Raw genomic sequence first — 22029 nt, forward strand, 5'->3', positions numbered from 1 at the left:
GAAACCCACTTCATCAAGATGTTTGCATTGAAAGGAATGCAGTGCAATCTAACTGAAACGGTGAGCTACCCTGGGCTAGCAGTTTGCAACGGCGTCCAATAAAGCCACTATCTCTATGCTTCTCTTACAAATTTCAGCTACTCCCTGTGGGGTCACCACAGCATCCCAGCAGCAGTTTGAAAATCCAAAACACTTTGTACACATCACAGACATAATCTAACTTGCAAGTTTAGAACGCCCCAGTGCCGTTGCAGGGGCGGGCAGAGACCGGGAGGCTGGTGAGATCCGCGTAAGCTTCTCAGGCAGGAAAGGACAATGCAAACTGCAGCATGGCGGGAAGCACGGGGAAGACACGAGAAGGGGCAGAGCTGGGTACTCGGTCCACAGTTCTGCTAACTGAATGTTATAAAGGAGTGAGGTGCACGAGAGGGAAAGTGGAAGGTTTCTGACTAAGTGTAGTGAGCCATAGTATTTAGCAGAACATGTGTTAAGTATCTTGACAATCCTGTTTGAATCTCATTGGTTCCCCTTCCAATCCTGTATTTCATTTCATGCATGAGAGTATCCATTAGGCTCCAACAGAATGCCAAAAGGTTAAAAACATCTACTGACTATTGACATGCAAGTGTGAAATTCAAGACAAAAAGGCAAAATGTAAATGCATGTACGCAATGCAGAAAAAGTTGCATGGATGTCTCGGTGATTGGAGCTGTGGGTGTAGATAGAAGTTTTCAAGCCGAGTCAGAGGTTGAGGATCAAGGGCAGAAGCCCACACTCAAACTTTCTTTCAAGTGATACGTGAGAAAGCGTGATACAGGGGGCACGTTCCCGGCTCCAGCATCATATAGAGCACGGCGCATTCTGACTCTGCTGTTTAATCTCAGGACCCTCACAGCTTCTTCACCAATAAAGCAGTAATAAAAGTGTGCACCCAGAGTTGACCAAGAAGGATCAAATGAGATCCCCACCGCAATGCTCAGGAACACGACACTGCTTGATGGCCACAAACAAAGCCCGACAGCCAGGACAACAACAGGAAAATTGCATCTTCCAAATGCCCCTCCTCTGGCTTCATTCCGACTACGTACAGCGGTGGAGATATGAACGGCCACACAAGTTATTTGAGTTACAAGTTAATGACCGTCTACATTAAATGCATTATCTTACAAAAGAACAGCCTACGAGAGTATACAGAACATTATGTGTTGCTTCTGATACTTCTGTTGACTTCAGTTTAACTCTTCCCTTTCCAAAGGTGAAATGAAGGCGGTGAGCTGTTCACAGGCAGACAAGTGACTGTGCCGCTCAGGCCGACGTCCTGAACATCCTCTTCCTCAGTTCAGCCGTCTTCTGCTCTAGCTGAGCACCGCAGGCCTCTGTGGCCTTTTCAATGCCTTCATGGTATTTCTCCAAAGCAGCTTTCAAACTCAGAAATATTTCCTAAGTGGAAAATGAAAGGGAGTAAGAATTATCCCATGCATCATCGAGTTACAAGAATTCTAATCATTTCTTTAAGACTTCTTAATATTTTAAAGCCTAAACAATCTCACATGCACACCGCCCACCCCACACACGTGTGCCTGTTGGTTTCTAAAGTTCCTTCTTTAGGTGGTACAGACACATCGAACTCTGCTATTTAGAAGGAGAAGAGCAGAGACATGTAACAATGACTTGGATTCAAAACGTGAAGAACGTATTTGTAATTGCCAAGGAAAAGCTTTTATTTTGGAGCTTTTCGTGTCCAGACAAGTCTCTGGGTTACTGCAGATTCCTAGACCCTCTGCGTCTGGCCCTGGTCACCACTGAAAGATAGGTCAACGGATGTGCTAAGTCATCTGTACGACCGAAAAATACACGTGAGAGACGTTTTAGTAAACCCATCGGGTAATTCTACTATAAGCAATAATGAGTTTTCATAGGAACCTATGTGAATGTGCTAAGAATGAAGGAAGAAATGAAAGAAGCCGGTTTACAGACGGACTAGAGTAACAGAAGGAGCCTGCGGACACTTTCTTCTATCGCCTCATCCAGCGCAATTTCGATCCTTGTATTATTCATTTTTCTTGAACAAAATAACTCTCAAATCTACCCACAAGAAGAAGTGGTACTCTTTTTTTTTTTTAATATTTTATTTATTTATTTGACAGAGATCACAAGCAGGCAGAGAGGCAGGCAGAGAGAGAGAGAGGGAAGCAGGCTCCCTGCTGAGCAGAGAGCCCGATGTGGGGCTCGATCCCAGGACCCTGGGATCATGACCCGAGCTGAAGGCAGAGGTTTTAACCCACTGAGCCACCCAGGTGCCCCAAAGAAGTGGTACTCTTAAGTTGATCGGTTTTTTAATCACTGAAATAAAACAACAGTTCTCTTCCAATGGGAGGAAGGAGCAGTAAATGAGTATAATGTCCTCAATTTTAATTGTCCCTGCCATTAAATTTTTCTTAAAACCTATAGTTTGGCTACTACTTACCTTAGTTTAAATTTTAGTGTAGATATTTTCCGATTTTGAACAACTTACAGAGATTATAATTTATTACAATTCATAGTGTTTCAAAAAAAGAACCAAACTATTTCCAGACTCTCGCATGTATGCAAGTTTGAGAGCTATTGCTTAAGATTCAGCAAATATAAATAGATGCTTAAGGCTAGACACTCTCCAAAAATCCAGACACAGATCGTTATTAAGTCCTGATATAAAAATACAAGAGTCTATTTAGATTTCTAAGATCTAATTGGGCATCACATTACTACGACAATGATGGAGTACAAATTATTAAGAAAATAAATCAAACATTTTTGAAAGCTTTATTTCTTCAATCTTAAAAGAAAAACAAGGAGAATTAGTTGCTAGCTTGTATAAACACCATTAAAAAAAAAAAAACTCGGCACATTCAGCAGCTATAGATCAATTTAACTTCCTAGTTCCATAGGACTGTATGTTTATTCTTACTAAAAAGGATGCTGAGTAAATTTGGCAGAAAGATAGTACTTCTAAGAAACTGTTAAAACTCAGTGTGGTTAGATAAAGATACACAATCTCAACACCTAACCAGCCACTTCAACACACCTAAAGAAACCATTTCCTTCCACGAACAAAGACACTCTCGTGGAGGAACCAAACCGCACAGGTAGAGCCGCCAGAAATGACAAGTGGAAGCCCCCTCCGGAGGCGCCTGGGTGGCTCAGGGAGATAAGCATCTGACTCTAGATCTCACCTCAGGTTCTGAGCTCAGGGTCGTGCGCTTGGGCCCCACGCTGAACTCCACACCAGACATGGAGCCGACTTAAGGAAAAAACAAAAGCCCAGTCCAGGGCACATCAACAGAAAGAAGCAAGCGCACACTCGAAGTTACAAGCAGCCCGGAGAGGACGTTAACGGGAACAAGCACAGCCCTCACGGACGCTATTTCAGGTTCCCATTAACTTCCATATCCAAGTGGAACTTGACACTTTTAATCCACAAAACAAATCCACCTTACGGTGATGACTTCACTAGACTGAAATATTTTTAAAATCCAAGTCTGGTTCTGTGGTGTCGGTGTGGTACCTGCCGGGTGCCTGTGGCTAGAAAACGGACATTTTAAGACCTCCAGGCCCCTGGGCTGCACTAACCCCACGTCAGCTCCTCCGCAGACACAGGGACCCAGTGGCTGCCATACTGAGCAGGACAGAAGAGCATCCCCATCACTGCACAAAGGTCCACCGGACCGCACCAGTCCAGGGAACTTCCTCACTTTGGCATCAGATAAATTTAAGAGGACAGTCGACCCTTGAGCAACATGGGTTTGAACTGCACGGGTCCACGCATACACAGATTTTGTACAGTATGGGATTAGAACAGTATTTTCTCTTCCTCGTGATTTTCTTCCTAACATTTTCTTTGCTCTGGCCTCCATAATGTCAGGATACAGTACACAATACATATAGCATACAGAGCACGTGTTAATTGGCTGTTTGTGTTACTAGTAGACTATTAGTCAACACCAGGCTATTAGTAGCTAAGGTTTTAGCAAGTAAGAAGTTAACATGTGGATTTTCAACTGTGTGCTGTTGGCACCCCGAGTCCCTGGGTTGTTCAAGGTTCAATTGTATATAATATACATGGGGTTTTACAGCCAGTCATTACCCTACAAGTACGTATTTAATTCATCAACCAAATACATTACTGAGTACCTTCTAGAAGTAGCACTGTGCCTAAGTATACTAGAAAATGCAGATGTGCTTTTTACCCTGAAGGAACATATAACCCAGACCAGACTGGATACCAAGAGCTTAAAGGATGGCCAAAATTATGTACTAAATTTTAAATTTCAATATTTTTTCATTATAATTAATTTAAATGTAAATGCAAACAGCCATATGCTGCCAGTAGCTACAAACTGGACAGCACAAACCCAGATTATCTAGAATGAACTAAAAGCACTCTAGGAGTATTTGAGGGAGGAGAGAGATTGAAGATATGTCATAGGAATCGAGAAAGTTAAACAGAGGCTATCCTTTCCAGTAAATTGTAAATAATGGAAATGATTAAGCCTAGATCTAAAGCTTTACAAGCCTAGAAGGCAGGGATCATGCCTTCCTTATTCACTACTAACTCCAAGTCAGGGGGCGCCCAGCAGGTGCACAGGCCATAGGTGACCGAGGGACAGAGTGAGTGCTCTACGGGGAAACCGCGAGCTCCCGTTTTAAGCAGGAAAGCACAGCAACAGGGATAGTTCAGTTTAGTAGGATAAATCTGGCAGCCCTTAGCATTCAGGGCAGATGTGATGCACAGAATCTTGGGTCAAGGAAGAAATTTAGCAAGTTTTTGCCATAATCCATGAGCATTACCAAATTAGGTGACAGGAGTCGAACAGAAAGGGGTTGTGGTGCACAGGATCAAGGGCGTTTAAGAAAATCCGAACACTAGCCTGGTGCTTGTCTGGATGTCAGGATTATCTACAGAAAGTCCAAAATATCAACTCTCTGTGATGGAAAAATGACGAAGCCATCAAAGCATAAGAAGAAATTTGCGAAGAAGGGCAGTAAAAGGGGAAGAGAGAAAGGTGAGCGAGGAGGAGAGACGCTGGAAGCTGCTGGAAGCATTCTATACATGCTATTCTGCTGTGATGGACGAGCACACCGACAACATCCGACAGGCAGCTCCACCAAGGAGAAGAGTTGGGGTGAGCAGAAAGAACAGGACACCAATTTAGAAGCCGCTCTAAATAAAGGTGTTAGCGGAAAGCAGCAGAGATAAGGATCTCTGGGAAGGATATTTAAGGAGAGAAGGGTGCGAAGATCATTAGGATTTCACAGAAACTGCACCCAGAACAAATGGGCAACTGTAGCCCACCTTTTCCTTCCCATGGAGGGGATGAGGAAGGAAGCTAAAAGGAACTCCTGAGAAAAATGCGTCACGATTCACTACAGTAATTTTAGACTCTCCCACGCTGTTCGGGACACACGGGTATCACAATGCAGACTGGGAAAAGTTACAACTTAGCAACTTCCAACAACTGTATCCAAAGTTCTACTCAGTGCTCTAAGTCAGTCTGAAGGAAGACATACCTACTGTATCCAAGGGCCCAATTCTACTCAACATTTTTATTTTGGAGAAAAAGGCATATTAATCAAATGTGCAAGTGACGCTAAGCCATGAAATATCATTAATGTGAACGATACAAATATTTAAAATGACCTTGATACTTTGAAATCCACACAGAAGTAAACAGATGAAGCCTTAGAGAAATACTAGTAAAATTCTGATTTAAAAGTCCCAAGAAATGGCTGCATTCAAGTATGGTGAAGCAATTTAACCAGGCAGAACTACATGCGGAACGGATCGGGGTCATTTAATTGATCACCAGCTCAATATGAGCCAAGGGCGAGATGTTGCTGCTAAAACTCCAAGCCAGTATTACACTTCATTAACAGAAGCACAGCGCTTTGGGACTGGTCACAGCATTATCTGGAAGGCTATGTTTAGTACTGGGTCCTACATTTTAAACAGAATAATGACAAACAGGAAACAGAGGGGAGAAGACAGTAAACAGGATAGTAATGAATCTGAAAATTAAGCTATATAAAGAATGGCTGGGAAACTGGGGCTCATTAACCCAGATGAGAAGGCTGGAGGAAGCCACGATCATTATCCTCAAGTGTCTGAAGTGATATTAAGCAGAGGACGATACAGATTTGTTCCAGAGAGATCTTGGTTCACTTGAGTACAGAAATTATATTTTAAATTCGAAATAAGAAATAACATTTTAACCACTAAAGCGGTCCTAGCAGAACAGCCTGGGTGGTTATGAGCTCGATGATATTGAAAACAATGAAGCAGAACGTATCAATGGTTCTCAAAAGCCACAGTAAAAAATTCCGGTTCATGAACCCCGTTGCTGATGATCCTAATTCAGGGCATTTGGGGCGGGTGGCTGTTTGTTCATTTCTGAATTCTAATACATAGATGACCGTCCAAGTTTACAAATACTGATGAAAAACATATTACATATAAGGAGCCATTCCAGGCATGGTCTGACAGGACATACTAAGGTAGCCAAGTACATGATCACTACTGTTGAGAAACTGAACATGTTCTTGGTGAGACAGACAGACCCAACACAGTGAGGGAAGGCCGGCAGGGGTGCCTTTACGACTGACAGGCCAGAAGTGCTGAGGCACATGGTAGCAGGTTCACGAGCTAAGCCTGACCACGTGATAACAAATAAATATTAACTTATTTATTACTTTGATTAAGAAGTAGGATTAAATATCTCCCATGATCTTTCTAACCCACATTCTAGAGATAAACAGAGAGCTGGGCCTTCGGGAATATCCAGTTCAGGGGCGGGAAAAAGTAGTTGAAATGTGGAAAGAAAGGGAAGAACACAAAAAGTCAGGACAGCAGATTGGGTCAACCACGGCAGGAAAGACAGTCATTCTTTTGTTTTCCTTTGTTCCGTCCATCCTTCCTTTGTCCCTTTCTCACAGCCTCGAGACAGCGCTCGGGTATGTCGACGCATGCTTCCATGGGCACAGGCAGCGATGCCAGCTCTGGAGGGGATACAAGTTCTGGAGAATGGGCGAGGGGATGGTGTGCGGTGGCTTTTAGTATCAGGACCGCTCGCAAATTGGATGCGGACGGTGGAAGGTAGAGGCAGCAAGTATTGAAATATTTCCCAGGTATCAGGGTTTTAGGAAACCTGGATCCAATATGTTAGCAAAGGGAAGGAGGAAAAAGAATGAGGGGGAAAAAAAGAGGCCATGGGATTTCACCCAATAAAGGGCTGTTCTTAGTGATTTCTAGTAGAGCATTTTGGGATAATCTGGAAAATATAGGCCAAACTTCAAAAGTTCAGAGAAAATGAGATATAACACACACATCAGGAACAGACTTCTTGGAGACACGGGTGGTTAAGAAAAAGACAGAAAGAGGTCAACACATGTTTGGCACTGTCCTGACATTCTGGAAGGACAGAAATGTGGACGTCTGTCCTCATTAAACTTAGGACTGCTTATGAAACGATAAAATATATTGAAATAAGGCAAGAATAAAAGCAGTAACATTAGGCAATTACAATAAAGAGATCATGGAAGGTCTCATCACATAGGGACTGCCCTCAGCTGCTGTTTCAGGTAACAACTCAAAGACATTTAACACTGATGGTGACAAATTTTTTTTTTTTTAATATTTTATTTATTTATTTGTCAGAGAGAGAGAGCACAAGCAGGGGAAGCAGCAGAGGGAGAAGGAGAAGCAGACTCCCCGCTGAGCAGAGGGCCTGATGCAGGGCTCAATCCCAGAACCCTGGGATCATGACCTGAACAGAAGGGAGATGCTTAACTGACTGAGCTACCCAGGAACCTCTGGAAATACTTTTGAGATCCTTTTATCAGGACCAAAAAAAAAAAAAAAATACAAAAACTGCAGAAACTTTTCAGAGGACATTACTTAAAAATCACTATCCAAGTTCATCTATCAAAGAAGCTCAGAATAAGCACGGGGTATTACATAAGACTGATGAATCACTGACCTCTACCTCTGAAACCAATAATACATTATACGTTAATTAACTAAATAGAAGTTAAAAAAATAAAATTAATTAAAAACAAAAGCTCAGGATCCTTCTGGAGCACCGCACTCTTACTGCAGAGCACCATGCTTGGCTAGGTCAGGGGAAGGACATGGGGGGAAAATGTAAGAAGGAGACATACATTCCAACGAACACTGGTAATGGAAAAGGGGCTATAAATGCAATCAGAACCAAGGCCCTGGGGGTCCATCTCTACCTCAGAGAGCCGGCAGTGTCCTGAACGTGAGGCTGGCAGAGTCGCCGCCGTGAGCTGGTGAGACCACCAGAACTGCCCACTCACCTGAGACTTCAGCCTCTCCCTCTCAGTGGCATCTTTCAGTTGCTGGATTCCGAATTTGATTTTTTGAATTTCTTGATTAATTGTGGTTACTCGCTCGTAGACAGCTCCTCTTTTTTCTTGAACTTTATTGCAATCTCTAAAGGAAAACAGACAGCTAAATTTTAATTCCGCTCAAGCATCTGAAAAGGAAAACATGAAACTCTTAATTTTGGTTCCAAAGAGATCACATATATTTGTTTGACAAGCCTAAACTCCTTCTCGGACATAAAAACCAAGAGCTGTGAACCCCAGTGGGTACTGTGGCCGAGGGTTGTCATTTACACCGGAGACTTGAAGGCTGAAGGTGCACTCCCCCAGCCAAGCTCACGAATGTACTACTGGGCATGAGGGGGCGGGGAGTGGATGTGACTCGGACAACTTGTCTGCGAGGCAGTTTGGCAGCAAATACAAAATCTGCCAATTCTGCCCTTTGTCTTCATCTGCATGAGCCAGAACAAAGGAAATCTTCATGACGTGCAGGCTGAAGCACGGACATTTCATACACTATCTGGGGAGTGTATTCTAAAAATACATTCTTAGAACTGACAGGAAGAAGGCTCTACCACAGGAATACCCCAGCATGCTGGATAACAATGGCCATAAAACACTTAGTGAAATATTACTTGTTACCTGGATTAAAAAAAAAAAAAAAAAAAAGGACCTTTTCTCAATACGTAGATGCTATAATGCCGGAGCCCAGCTATACGCACAAGATGGACAGGTTAACTCATCCGCTGCAGCCCCAGCCCACTCCTCTAAATGCACTGAAACAGACAGGGGCACCAGAACCCTTCTGGGGAATCCTGCAAAGGATCTGGAAGGGTGGTATCTGGACAGGGAAAAATCGAGAAATGAAAACAGCTCTAAATCTCGACCTAACATTGTAAGATTCATAATTAATTAATCTTTTTTAGTCACCCAAAGGTGGAATACCTTGTTGAAATTATAGGAGTTTTGGGATCCTAGGAGAGAAAATGGACTAGCTTTTCCCAATTACTGTCTAACACATTAAACTGAAAACAAGTTCGTACTCAATCACTGTGCGTTTGTACTGCTTGACATCTTCGTGCTTCTTATTTATTTTGAATTGTGCTGTGGCGAGTTTTTCCTTCTTCACAATCATCAGTCTTTTGAAGGAATTTTCTTCTGTCTTCAACTTCTTCAACTCTGACTCATCACTCTCAATTTGGTCCTCCAAGTTCAGGCTCTATAGTTGACAGGAAGTATTTAAAGTCGATACAACCAATTAGGATTTAAAAACAAAACGAACATCTATTTCCTGGGATGAGCTATACGGAGATACGATTTGAAAGCGAGATAAAACCATTTAAGCCCTAAAGCTGAGCAGGAGAAGACAGTGTCAGGAGGAGAACAGAGCAGGACACTGGGGACGCTGGGGACGTTGGGAAAGAACGGGACCCCGGCGAAGCTACACAGAGAGGGTTCGGGTCTGAACTAAGGTAGGAGGAGTAAAAGAGAAAACGGGAAATCCTAGAACCATTAAAAGCAACCTTTTGCTGACTCAGGATGGCAGACAAGGGAGTATACGATTGGGATAGAATATCTCAGACCACCTCACCTTCTAACCCCTACTTTCTCAAAAAAAAAAAAGAAATCCTTTGTCAAATGCACTGTTAGTGATCCTGGGGATAATGTAGGTTACTATGATAAAGTGAAGAAGCAGAGAAGGATTTTCAAGCTTTCAGCCTGGGAAAATGAACATTGGCACTGGCTCTCTATCTTCAGGGCAGGCACTAAGCATAAACTTAAATCCCAGGAATGGTGTGAGGCCGTGAGTTGGGACTCGGGGCTTACTGGTGGGAAGATCATTTCCAACTGTTAGAATAGGTTTAAAATTCCATGACTTTCCTCCAAAATACACACGGCAACATGCCATGTTAATTAATCATTCATTTCATCTGAAGGTTAACATAGGTCTTACCACTGCTGTGTTTAAGAAGATGTTTTCTTGCTCAGCGTATACTGCCACATCTGTTATACTCTAGAATGATTTTGCTTTCCTTTCAGCAAACAGTAACACAAAGTAAAAGCAAAGCCACGGAACTACAGTAAACCATTCCATAATAAAAACATTGAAATTCCACACAAACACAAACCTCCTTTAAGATGTTGGTTAATTTTTCCCGGTTATCCGCCAGGTCCCGTATTTTCTTCTGATATAACTGCACCTCCAACTGACATGAAGGCAAACAGTCCACGGAGTCTCTGTAGATCTCATACTTTTCCATCACTTCTTGCTTTCAAAGAAAGAAACATAAAAACCAGTTTGATAGTCTCCTTCATGAAACTGCAGTCCTGTCAGTTTGTTTGCTCTTAAATAATTTCTGCACTTAATACTGAAAGCTTAAGAGCAGAGAACCATTAAGTTTCTAGGTCACTAAGAAAGCGCTATTACTGACATGTGTCTAAGTACATATAATTATGCTTCTTAATTGCCAAATATCCTTACACAAAGGAAAACTGCCACAATTTTACTAAATCACTCACTGAAGTACCTTCCACGGATTATTCACAATGATTTGAAAAGCGTTCATGTCTGCTAATACTCAAACTGCTCCTAATTGCTCCTGGGCAATTGTATTTCCAATTATGATCTTCCTATTCATCTGTATAATAACTATTACTATGGCTGATTCTTTTTTAAAAGATTAATTCCTCTTCTAAAATTAGAAAATGAACATGTTCCCCACAACCACTGTAACAATACGGACTTACTTTTCTTCTCCCCACCAGCCTATCCCTCCGCCCACCTTCTTAATCAATTGGATTTTGTCTTCAGTGACGTCCTTACTCATACCATTGCTCATTTTTGTTGTCCTTTTCTTACCAATCTGTAACCACTCTTTGAATCTTTGCATGTCATGGATATAATCCCTTTCCCTCTCATATGCCTTATGAACATGTTCCATTGATGTCCTTTTCTCTAAGTTAATTTTTTTTAAAGAGTTTATTTATTTATTTGACAGACAGAGATCACAAGTAGGCAGAGAGGCAGGCAGAGATGGGGGGAAGCAGGCTCCCCGCCGAGCAGAGAGCCCGATGCGGGGCTCGATCCCAGCACCCTGGGATCATGACCTGAGCTGAAGGCAGAGGCTTTAACTCACTGAGCCACCCAGGCGCCCCTCTCTATATTAATTTAAAAAAAAAATTATCCCAGCTCAAGATTATACAAACATTATCCTAAAATTTCTAAAATTGTTCAACTCACATAAAATTTATTTTTGTAAATGGTGCAAGATGTAGACCCAGCTCCCTTTTCTTCAAAGTGAACAGCCAATTGAACCAGAGCTGTTTTTTATTAAATAAACTATACTTTTCTCATAAATACTCAGATATAGTTTTTCACTCTCATTTCTGTTCTGGTAATCTTTGTCTATTCCTGGGTGATAATTCTTAATTATTACGAATGATCAGAACACCAAATTCAGGGATAAACCAGAAAAGTTCTAGTAATTGATGGTTTAAAAGCCCTGCCCCACCAAGGATGCTAACTTGTCTGCCCACTTCTACTTCTGTCCCACTGAGCCTCCATCCATCTCCCACAGACACCCATCATCTTGTTCAACATAAGTTGTATCATGTTCCAACATCCCCCTTTTAAACTAAACAGCGGTGTACCCTTGCTCCTAAAGTAAAACCCAGAGCACCCTGAATAATCTGTCCATTGCTTATCTTCCTATGGTCACCTCATGCCACTCCCCTTCTTATGCATGAGGCTTTGTTCCTAGAATATACTTTGCTTCCTTCTGACTCAAAGAATTTGCACATGCTGTTTCTCTGCCTCCAAGGGTCTTCCATGCACAAATTTAGGAGGATAACCAATTTCTTCTTCAGATGTCAACATCAATTTCTACTTCCTTCCCCTTCCCATCCCCAGATTTCCAAAACATTAAATTAGGCTACCCTCATTACATTATTTCAAAGAAGCCTATACTTTTTTTTATTTCTTTTTGGTGCTCTTTAAAAAAATATTTTTAGAGCAGTTTTAAATTCACAGCAGAACTGAGCGGAAGGTACAGGGATTTCCCATGTACTTCCGATCCCAACATGCGCACACCCTATATATTTTCATAATATATACCTGTAATTCTATCATTAATTATAAACTTAAAACTTTTCTCCCTTATATAAAGTAAGCCTCAGGAGAACAGAGAATTTTTGTTCTGATCACTCAGGGCAAAGTCCCCCAAACTTTTTGCATCATTGGACAAATGTCTCAGAATTGTACTTCTTTTCCGTACACCAATTTTCCAGGAGAGCTACGTATCAGCGACAAGGGCAAAAATCTTAAGAGGAAAAGAAGTATAGATAAACTGGAAATCACAAAATGAACACACAATTAAACAGAAGTTGCTAAAAAGAAAAAAAAATATAGAAAAGCATTAAAATCAAAAAAAGGAAATTCACCCTGGAATTTTTAAGTTTCTGGACTGTATCTTTCATTTTTTCTTTATAATTCTTTAGCTTCTCTGGAGAATCCACAATTTTTGTTTTCAAACTCTCTTGTACTTCTTTCAAAGAAACTACTGACAATTTTAGTTCATTCTGTTGAGAAAACATATTTACATATTAGATACAATAACAAAATTGTTCACTTACCATTACAATAATGGAAAAGAACAAAGAAACTGGGCCTGTGCTCGTCGTAGTGGGGGAAAAATTTAGATCACCTGTTTATTTGTTCCCTTTTGTCTATGAGCCAAAGACCGAGCCCCTTAGCAGGACATTCAAGGTCCTTCACGGTGTACTCCTCTTGTCCTCACGGGGTCCTCTGCTGCCAGTGCCCTCTGTACCTACAGCCTGCTAATGCCAGTCCTGGGTTAGAGCAGATGCAAGTGATCTCTCTTTGGTCAGTACGGTCCTCCTGAACACCATCATGTCACCCTTGTACTGCTCCCGAGTTTCATTAATCCTTGGAAATCCTGCTCCCACTTCCTCTGCGTTCCTTCTATGAACAGTACAATCACTGTACATGCAATGCTATAATTATATACTTAATCTGTGTGACTGAATTTGACTGCACAGCTTGGAGTGCTGAGAAGTTATCTTTGTTCTCCCAGAACACAGACAAAGCCATGGCACTGAGGAGGCACTTAGTACATGCTGGCTGAATTAAAACCCATTTTCCCTTACTCTCCTGAATTTAAACCATTCGGGGAATAGAGGTGAAGGGCATTGGAGAATTTGGTGAAAAATTTTTTATAAATCTAAAATTATATAAAAAGATAAAAAAATATTCATATGAACATCCTCCCTAAGTATTAGCTGATGAATTGTGTTTACTTTGTTTTGAGATACTATGTATCGATATGGGAAAATTTCCAAGAAATATTAAGTGAAAGAATCAATTACAGATCAACAAACACCACAAGCCCATTTCTAGGAACTAAATAATGAAACAGCAAGAGAACTGCAGGAGTCTGCATTCGAGCACATAATGCCATGGAAAGGGAGGGGAGGGAGGAGCCTACGGGGGAAGCAGGCCCAGGGAAGAGGCCTTCTGTGTCTGACTCCCTCTCTCACTATACATACATGTACGCATACACAAAGGTATGTCATTGGGTATTTTATAACAGGACTATGTTACTGGACGGCTTCTGTAATTTGTCCGCCGATGATTTTCAACTAAAAAGAACCACAAATGATCTTACATTTTGATCAGCTAACACTGAGGCCAAAATTGAACGTTTGACACAACTTATCTGTTATTTCAGCAAATGGCCATACGTGTTCCATCCTCTACAAAACCCGAGGCCACCCTCCTCACACCTGATGTTGACTTTCATTATGTTTCTTCACTTTATAAGAAGCCTAAACCTGATAGTATAATTACAAAATGATTTTGTTTAACCATAGATTTAAGTGGGACAGAAAGAAATGAATAAAAACATTGTCAGTACTACTCAGGTGAAAGCATTTGCTAATCAAACGAGAGACAGAAAAATAAGGACTATATTACATCAAAGTAAATTTCCGGTGGTTCTAGAGCGTAAGTGTTAATAGGGAAGACATAACAGTACAATGGGGCTAAAAACATGAGAAATAGGACAGGGTTTTCTATGTATAGAATTAAAGCCACAAACCATAAAGGCCATGTTGATAAATTTTACATTAAAAACCTAAGCCTTCTAATGAAAAAAAAAATCATGAATTTAAAGGAGAAGTAGTTAATATCCCCAATTCATAAAGTTCCTTAAAAAAAACAAAAGAAGCCAGGAATACAGGGAGTTTACAAAATAAGACATAACCACAAACCATTGAATAAGATGTCAAAATCATTAAGAAGCAAAAAAATCAAAATGAAAATGGTTGTTTTTTTTTTTCCTATAAAAGCAACAGAGAAAGCAAACTACAAACCTCCCGTTTTGGCAAGACGGTGGGGAAAAGAACACTCATACTGTATTGGTAGGAATGTAAATGGGTATCTTTTTAGAAGTCAGTTTGGCAAGGTGGGTCAGTTTTAAATGTGTATTCCCTTTGACCCAGAAATCCTACAAGTAGGAATATGGTCTAAGAAAAAAAGCAGCCCTGTACACAGATCTCGGGGTATGTGTGTGTGTGTGTGTGTGTGTGTGTGTGTGTGTGTGTGTGTGTATGCAGCACACACACTGCTGTCCAGTAGCAGAAACATCAGAAGCCAGTGCGTGTCCACCAACAGGACACCGGAAAGATCGACCTCAGTGTGACGCACAGCCGTAAGCAGCCATTAAGACAATGAGTCTCTCCGGTGGCGTGTAAGTATTTATGCTCTTTTGGGTTCAGTGAAAAAAGACAGGTGTGAGACATGAAGAGTCTCACACCTCTGACGTAACATTGCATATGGCTCTGCATAGAGAAATGTCGTCTACGCACATCTCAGACCATGTGGTGAGCCTTCAGGTGATTTTCACTCTCCCACACATTTCTGTATTTCCATTAAAAAAAAAAAAAAACAGTAGTCAGCTATTATATTTAACCTGAAAAAAAGTTAAACTAGATTCATTTTAAGGAAAAAGGAAGAAACTTTTACTATAACAATGCACACAGTGAACATACTCCCCCACAGAAAATATTCAAACCGTAAGTCTGGTTATATGAAAGATGCTTACCAAACGCTTGGTTTTCTCTGAAATATCAGACTTCTTTTGGGAATTTCCATCCTGGAGCACTATCTAAGGAAAAAAGCCAACAACTGTTTTCTGTGATAATCCAAAACAAATTTAAATTTAGCCTCTCAGTGCTTTCTCATAAAATAAAGGTAAAGGAGGAGTTAAATGGATTAGAGCAGATATTCTCAAATTTTCTGTGTACGATGCCCCAGGCCACAAGAAATACCTAAAGATTCCTTTAGTAAGCAGTGGAGTCCGAGTACTGTGTAAGTCCTCGAGTCCTAACAACTTAGTAGCTCTTTGACAATGTCATGCATACAAATCGGAAAAGAATAATGCTTATTTCATTCTTAAATAACCACAACTACTTCTACATTGGATGGGCACTATTGGGCACTGCACTAATTCACAAAGGTTGGAATCGGACTGGACAAAGACTTCCTCATTTCCTGTTCTGTAAGGTTGTTCAGGTACTGGTTCTTCACCAGGACAAATGCCAGAACCCAGGTTCACAAAGACACGAACGGAAGGCGCCTGAGCTGCTGGAACTGTGGACTGCCTTGAGCCAGGAGTTCAAGCAGAGTACAACGTGCTGACCCTCAGTTTCCCATGAAATTCTGAAATATCCTGCAGTGCCCCCCCAAACCCCACAGGGTTTCCTGCCAAGTCCAGGCGGCTCCCTTACAGTTTGGGAACAGCAAGTTTAGAAAAAGGCAAATCCTAAAAAATTCCAGTCAACAAGACAGCACAGAACTTGGGCAACACAAATAGATAACCACACTTGACAGAAGTTTACATCCGTGACAAGGAGCACAAATGGGCGCAGCAACATACCCTAGAGCTTTCGTAACTAAAAGTAACGGACGTGCTCTTACCACTCCCATCCACCAAAAAAAAAAGTTTGTTTTTTTAAGCAAACAACTATGAAAATACAATGAAACCTCACTCACACGGAGTCGAGAGGCCAGGAGGGGGAGCTCTCACGCTGCAGTAGGCCCAGTGGACTCCAAAGGGCCTCATCAACGAGGCCCCCGCCCAGGGCAAGAGATCCCCCACGTCTCTACAAGACAGCCACTACCCCTGTAGCTCCCCCAGTGAGAAACCATCACCACCCTCATGCTAGGTTAGTCTTTTCAGACCCCAAGAAAGGTGGTTCTCTTAGCGTTCTCGAAGTTCTAGCATAGCAATTACTTTGTTGTGCTTTCTGCTCGTGTTCCCTAGCTTTGAGCAAACACAAAGTGTCTGGAAGGAAGAATTTTTTGTGTGATAAAATGAATGAGACTGTGTTCGGACTGTTGATTTCCTTCCAAGGACTCTGATTCCAAGCAACCTCTCCTCCTCTTCCTCCTCCTCCATAAAATAACACCTCTCTCCTTTGTTTGTTGGACTCGTCTATGATTTTTCCTGCAGCTCACTTGTACCAAATTGCAATCTTCTGCTATTCCCAAATAAACCCATTTTTGCTGATAAGATAACTGGCTGTTTAATTTTTAAGGTCAACACAGCTGATACCGTTTTTTGACGAAATTCTTGATTCAGTGACTGCTGCAGCTCCTGAATGTCATCCGAAAGCTGCTTGAACTCTGCTTGCTCTTCAACTGGAACAGAACTAAACATAGCAAAACAGATGAAAATAACATATATCGAGTCCTTAACTCTGCAAGGCCAAAATAGTCTCTGTCCTCAGATGACTCAAGTTAAAAAAAAAAACCAAACATAAACTGTCTTTCATGTTTCTGAATTCTCATCCTTCCATGTGACAGAGGTTTAAAATAGATGACCTGGCCTCCGCAACACAGAAAATAAAGATCCGATGAGCTCCTTCAGCCTTCCACCAGCGAGTCCGCGTATGGACTCATCTGCATTCGTACCTGCCTTTTCTAACTTGGCTCCTAATAAAAGCAGTGGGACGTTCCCTTCCCTGTCCAGTGCCAGCTCCGGCCTGGCTCCTCGCCTCGCCTCCCTCTCCCAGACCAGCCACTCCCTTCGCTCTGCCCATCCGTCTTAACAGCCCCATCTGTGTAAAAGTTTCTGCCGTGCACATGGTTCTCAACTTCTGTTTTGAGACATGGCATAGAATTATGCTTTTAATGATCATTTCCCTGACTGCTAATGAGTTTAATAATCTTTACCTCTTTTTAATTATCTATTTGTAGTCATTCTTCTATAAATCCCCTGTTCTTAGCCTTTGCCCATTTTTCTATTATCCTTTTGTCCTTGATTTGTAGGAGTTCTCCACGTGTTAGGAGTATTACACAGGCTTTCTCACTAGGAACGGTGCTACTCTGCTGCGTAGGCTACAAATACCCACACCCCACTTTGTCATTTATCTCTTAACTTCGTTTACGTTAAATTTACCTGTGAGATTTTAGTATCTGCCTCCTGTTCCCAGTCTTTGCAGCCTACTGCTGTCCCTGAGACACTCTAGACCAGGGCAGGTTAGGAAAGCTCTCCAGTAAAACAAAGAAACTCAGAGCCAGCAAGAAAGTACAAGGGATAGAAAATCCTTCTGCTCAAAATCTATCTGTCTGGCCAAGAACTCATAACTCCAATGGGACCAATGAGGCAAAACAAAACAAAGCTCTCTTAACAGAATTAACTGGCTTTAAGAAAGAAAGAAATTCCACTTAATTACTGCTCACCTATACACGATAACTACTTCCAGACATAACTTAGGAGGTAAGTTAATGGCTTTAAGCATCTCATGCTAATTCACTAATAACACGAATAAAGTAAAAGAACATATGATACTCTAACAGAAAGAAGGAGAACGAGTTTTTCTTTCTCTGGAACAGATAAACTTAAATAGTCTGCTCTTAGTGAGGAAGGAGAAGGAGACCTGAGGTATCCTGCAGGGTTGTCAAATACTATTCATGATTCATTCTGCATCTTGAAATTATATTCATTTAATTTGTAAAACTCCTACTTACTCAAGTCTCTCCAATTTCATTAACGCTTCCTGGTGTGCAGTATTTAACTGGTGCATTTTGTCCAGAGAAGATTTCTATGAAAGCAATTTTCATATTAGTGCTTTTCAACACAAACACAACATGTGTTTAAAAAAAAAAAAAGGAAAACTACCGGTACACACTGAAAAATGCTTAGTCCTAAGCTTTCACCATCAGAATTAAGACATGTTTAAGAGACAACAGGCATTTGTGACGAGTGAATGAGAAATTTCTTTATTCGCACATAAATGCTGAGTCCTTACCATGGTCAGGTACTGGGCTAAGTGCCAAGAATAATACCCAAGAAGTAGTAGTTATAGTTGGGACTTAAGTAGCGCATTCTCCTCGAAGGGTCAGATACATGCATGTAACTCCACAAACCAGCTTGCTACAGGACTAAAGGTAATGACACCAGCCAACCAGGGTCATGGCTGGGGAGGAACATCAAGGGACGCTTTGTGAATATGATAGACTCTGAGCTGTGTCTTAAAAGAATGAGGAAAAATTAGCCAAGCAAAATTGTATGTTTCTGTGTGTGTGTTAGCAAATCCACATGAAGCTTTGGAGAGTATGTGATGTTTGAGAAGTTTAAGCTTGACACGATTTGTACAAGGAAGTTTCTATCGATACAACTCAGTGTCGCTGGAGGGGAGGTTCTGATAGTCTGGTGTTACTTTGGCACTTTACTAAGAATATGATAACCCAAGACTGGGACAGATGGAAACGAATCACACGGATGACCCGTAATCTTTCCAAATTCTCTAAATTGTTAATGAAATGAGTTTCCATCTGTTAAAGTAATTTACTTGGACTGGATCTTATAATGCAATGTTGGGCCAGCATGATAAACAAAACATCATTTTAGGCCATTCTTTAGAAAGCAAACATCAACCTCAAATATCTCAATTAAATAAAGAACACTACAGTATAACTCCAAAGCAAAAAACATGCATTTGTCACTATTTCTCCCCTTACATAACCTAATATAGGAAAAGGTTCCTCAGCCATAAGATTAGAACAAAAAACCCCAGCCTTTCCCTAATGTTATCCAATAGCGATGAAAATCTCATTCTGATACATGCTTTCCATTAACAAAAATCTGCAACTTACATAAATATTAAAATAAATGATTCTAACAGCCATTAGTTATCTGTGACTACTATTTCAAAATAGTTTAGTAGTTTATAAGTGATATTACTAATCTGGTATGTGACTCAAAAATATATTTAAATCTTACATATTGCCAAAGAAATTCCATATATGTCTCACGGCATGCTTCTCTGAAGTGAATGAAGTTGATAATGCCACTCAAAAACCGACTTGTCCGTTTTGCCTCTAAAACAGAAAGCAAGACTTCTTAAGTAAATCTTTGAAACAATGTAAAAATAAAAATTCATCCTCTACCACGATATACTTTGCTCATAGCGCATAGAACAAAACTGCACGCATGCTATAATTAACCAAATCACAAAAAATGTGCTCTAATATAAAGATCAGAATTATCTTTGCATTAATAACTTTAAAAATAAAAAATAAATAAATAAAATAATAAATAAATAAATATAAAAAAATCATTTTTGGCCAAGAGAAAATAATAAGGAACAGACTTATTCTCCCATCTTAAACAACAAGAAAACCAGATAAAATACGCAAAGTTAAAAATTTTAGACACCAGACGACGGGCAATACAGGACAGCGATCCATAAGAGAAACAAATGAGGTGATCTTTGGCTAGTGATAACCCTGGAACAACTGCCAACAGCAGAAAGTATCCCAGGAGGGATGTGGCCTCAACCCCAGGAGCAGAAGATCACAGGGCTACCCTGCTGAAGACAAGATTACATTTATAATCCAAAGGCATGTGGGCGTATGCATCCACACATACAGAAGAACAATCGGTCCTCGGTTTGTGGGATGCAGCTAAAGTTGACAAAAGGGAAATTTATAGCATTAAACACCTGTATTAGGAAAGAAGAAAAGTCAAATGAACTTCCTCAGCTTCTACCTAAAAAAAAAGGGGTGGGGGAGAGAGGAAACAGCAAATCCAAACTACACATGAAAGAAAGGAATAGCAATATAAGCACAGAAAACAAGAGAACAAAAACATAAATAAAATACAGAAAAACCAATGAAACCAAAAGCTGTTCTTTGAAAAGATAAACAAAATTGATAACCCTCTGGCCAGACTGGTCTGGGAAAACTACAAGAGTGAAAAAACAAATGAAAAACATCAGAATGAAAGAGGGGACATCACTACTGAACCCCAAAACTGTTAAAAATTATACAGGAAGGGGCGCCTGGGTGGCTCAGTGCGTTAAGCTTCTGCCTTCGGCTCAGGTCATGATCTCAGGGTCCTGGTCGAGCCCAGCATCAGGTTCTCTACTCAGCGGGGAGCCTGCTTCCCCCTCTCTCTCTCTGCCTACTTCTCTGCCTACTCATGATCTCTCTCTCTAATAAATAAAATATTTAAAAAGAAAGATACGGGAAAATTATGAACAACTTTATGTTAACAAACTTGCCAACTGAAAAGAAGTGGATAAATTCCCTGAAAAAAGGAAACACCAAAGCTCACTCAGGAGCGCTGGCAGGAAACCGCCAGCATTTGATACTATCAGTGTTTGGATGTGTGCTATGCTAATAGGTGTGTGGTGGTTGGTCAATTGATTTTTGACAAAACTGCCACAGTAATTCAATGGGAAAAAGAAGAATCTTTTCAATAAGTGGTGCTGAAATAATTTGATAACTCTATGCAAAAAAGAAAAAATACTATAAAAAAGAAAGACCCTGACCTTATATCATATATAAAAATTCAAGTGTTAAATAACAAAAGCCAGAACAATACGCTTGGGGCACGTGGGTGGCTCAGTCAGTTAAGCGTCCGACACTCGATTTTGGCTCAGGTCATGATCTCAGCGTGTGAGATCGAACCCGACGAACCGCAAGGACATTCTCCCTCCGTCCCTCCCCTCCCCGCTTCGCATGCACACTCTCGCTCGCTCTTTCTCATAAGTAAATAAATAATAAATCAATAAAACTATGATACGCTTAAAACATATGAGTAAAATCTTAGCATCTCTGAGGCCAAGATTTCTTAACAGTACACACCAAAAATGGTTTTATGAATCATTTTTATGAAAACAGAAACAATCATTAGAACCTTCAAAATGGAAATATATTTTGCTCTTCAAAGGACACTGTTACAATATTCAAAAGGCAAGTAACAGATTGGGAGAAAACATCTGCATAATCCCTATCTGATAAACTATGTGTTTTTATAACATCTGAAGAAGACTTATAATTCAATAATAAGACAAACAATTCCAAAAACAAAACAACACAACAACAACAACACTAGGGTGCCTGGCTGCCTCAGTCGGGGGAGCATGTGACTCTTAATCTCAGGGTTAAGGGTTTTAGCCCCACACTCGGTGCAGAGATTACTTAAAAAAAAACACAAAATCTTAAAAAAATGATTCAAAAAGACAATTCACCAAAGAAAATATACAGATAGCAAATAAGCATATGGAAATATGCTGCTTTTAGTCATCAGGGAAATAAAAATTAAAACCATGAGATACAGT

General features: G+C 40.7%; 1 protein-coding gene across 2 annotated transcripts in view; it reads right to left on the bottom strand.

Moving 5' to 3' along the window:
• Positions 1-1120: 1120 nt before the first annotated feature.
• The window catches only part of NUF2 (NUF2 component of NDC80 kinetochore complex), a 28420-nt gene continuing 7511 nt past the window's right edge, over positions 1121-22029 (bottom strand). For both annotated transcript variants that reach the window (XM_032318575.1, XM_032318576.1), the window contains exons 6-14: positions 19686-19783; positions 18431-18504; positions 17013-17109; positions 15501-15563; positions 12820-12957; positions 10509-10649; positions 9423-9598; positions 8353-8488; positions 1121-1440 (exon numbers count right to left, since the gene is read on the bottom strand). In XM_032318575.1, the coding sequence (XP_032174466.1) occupies positions 1306-1440; positions 8353-8488; positions 9423-9598; positions 10509-10649; positions 12820-12957; positions 15501-15563; positions 17013-17109; positions 18431-18504; positions 19686-19783 (1058 nt within the window). In that variant the 3' untranslated portion in view covers positions 1121-1305. The remainder of the gene's footprint in view (positions 1441-8352; positions 8489-9422; positions 9599-10508; positions 10650-12819; positions 12958-15500; positions 15564-17012; positions 17110-18430; positions 18505-19685; positions 19784-22029) is intronic.

The sequence above is a fragment of the Mustela erminea genome, chromosome 17 (genome assembly GCF_009829155.1).
Source record: "Mustela erminea isolate mMusErm1 chromosome 17, mMusErm1.Pri, whole genome shotgun sequence".
In the NCBI taxonomy this organism is placed as follows: Eukaryota; Metazoa; Chordata; class Mammalia; order Carnivora; family Mustelidae; genus Mustela; species Mustela erminea.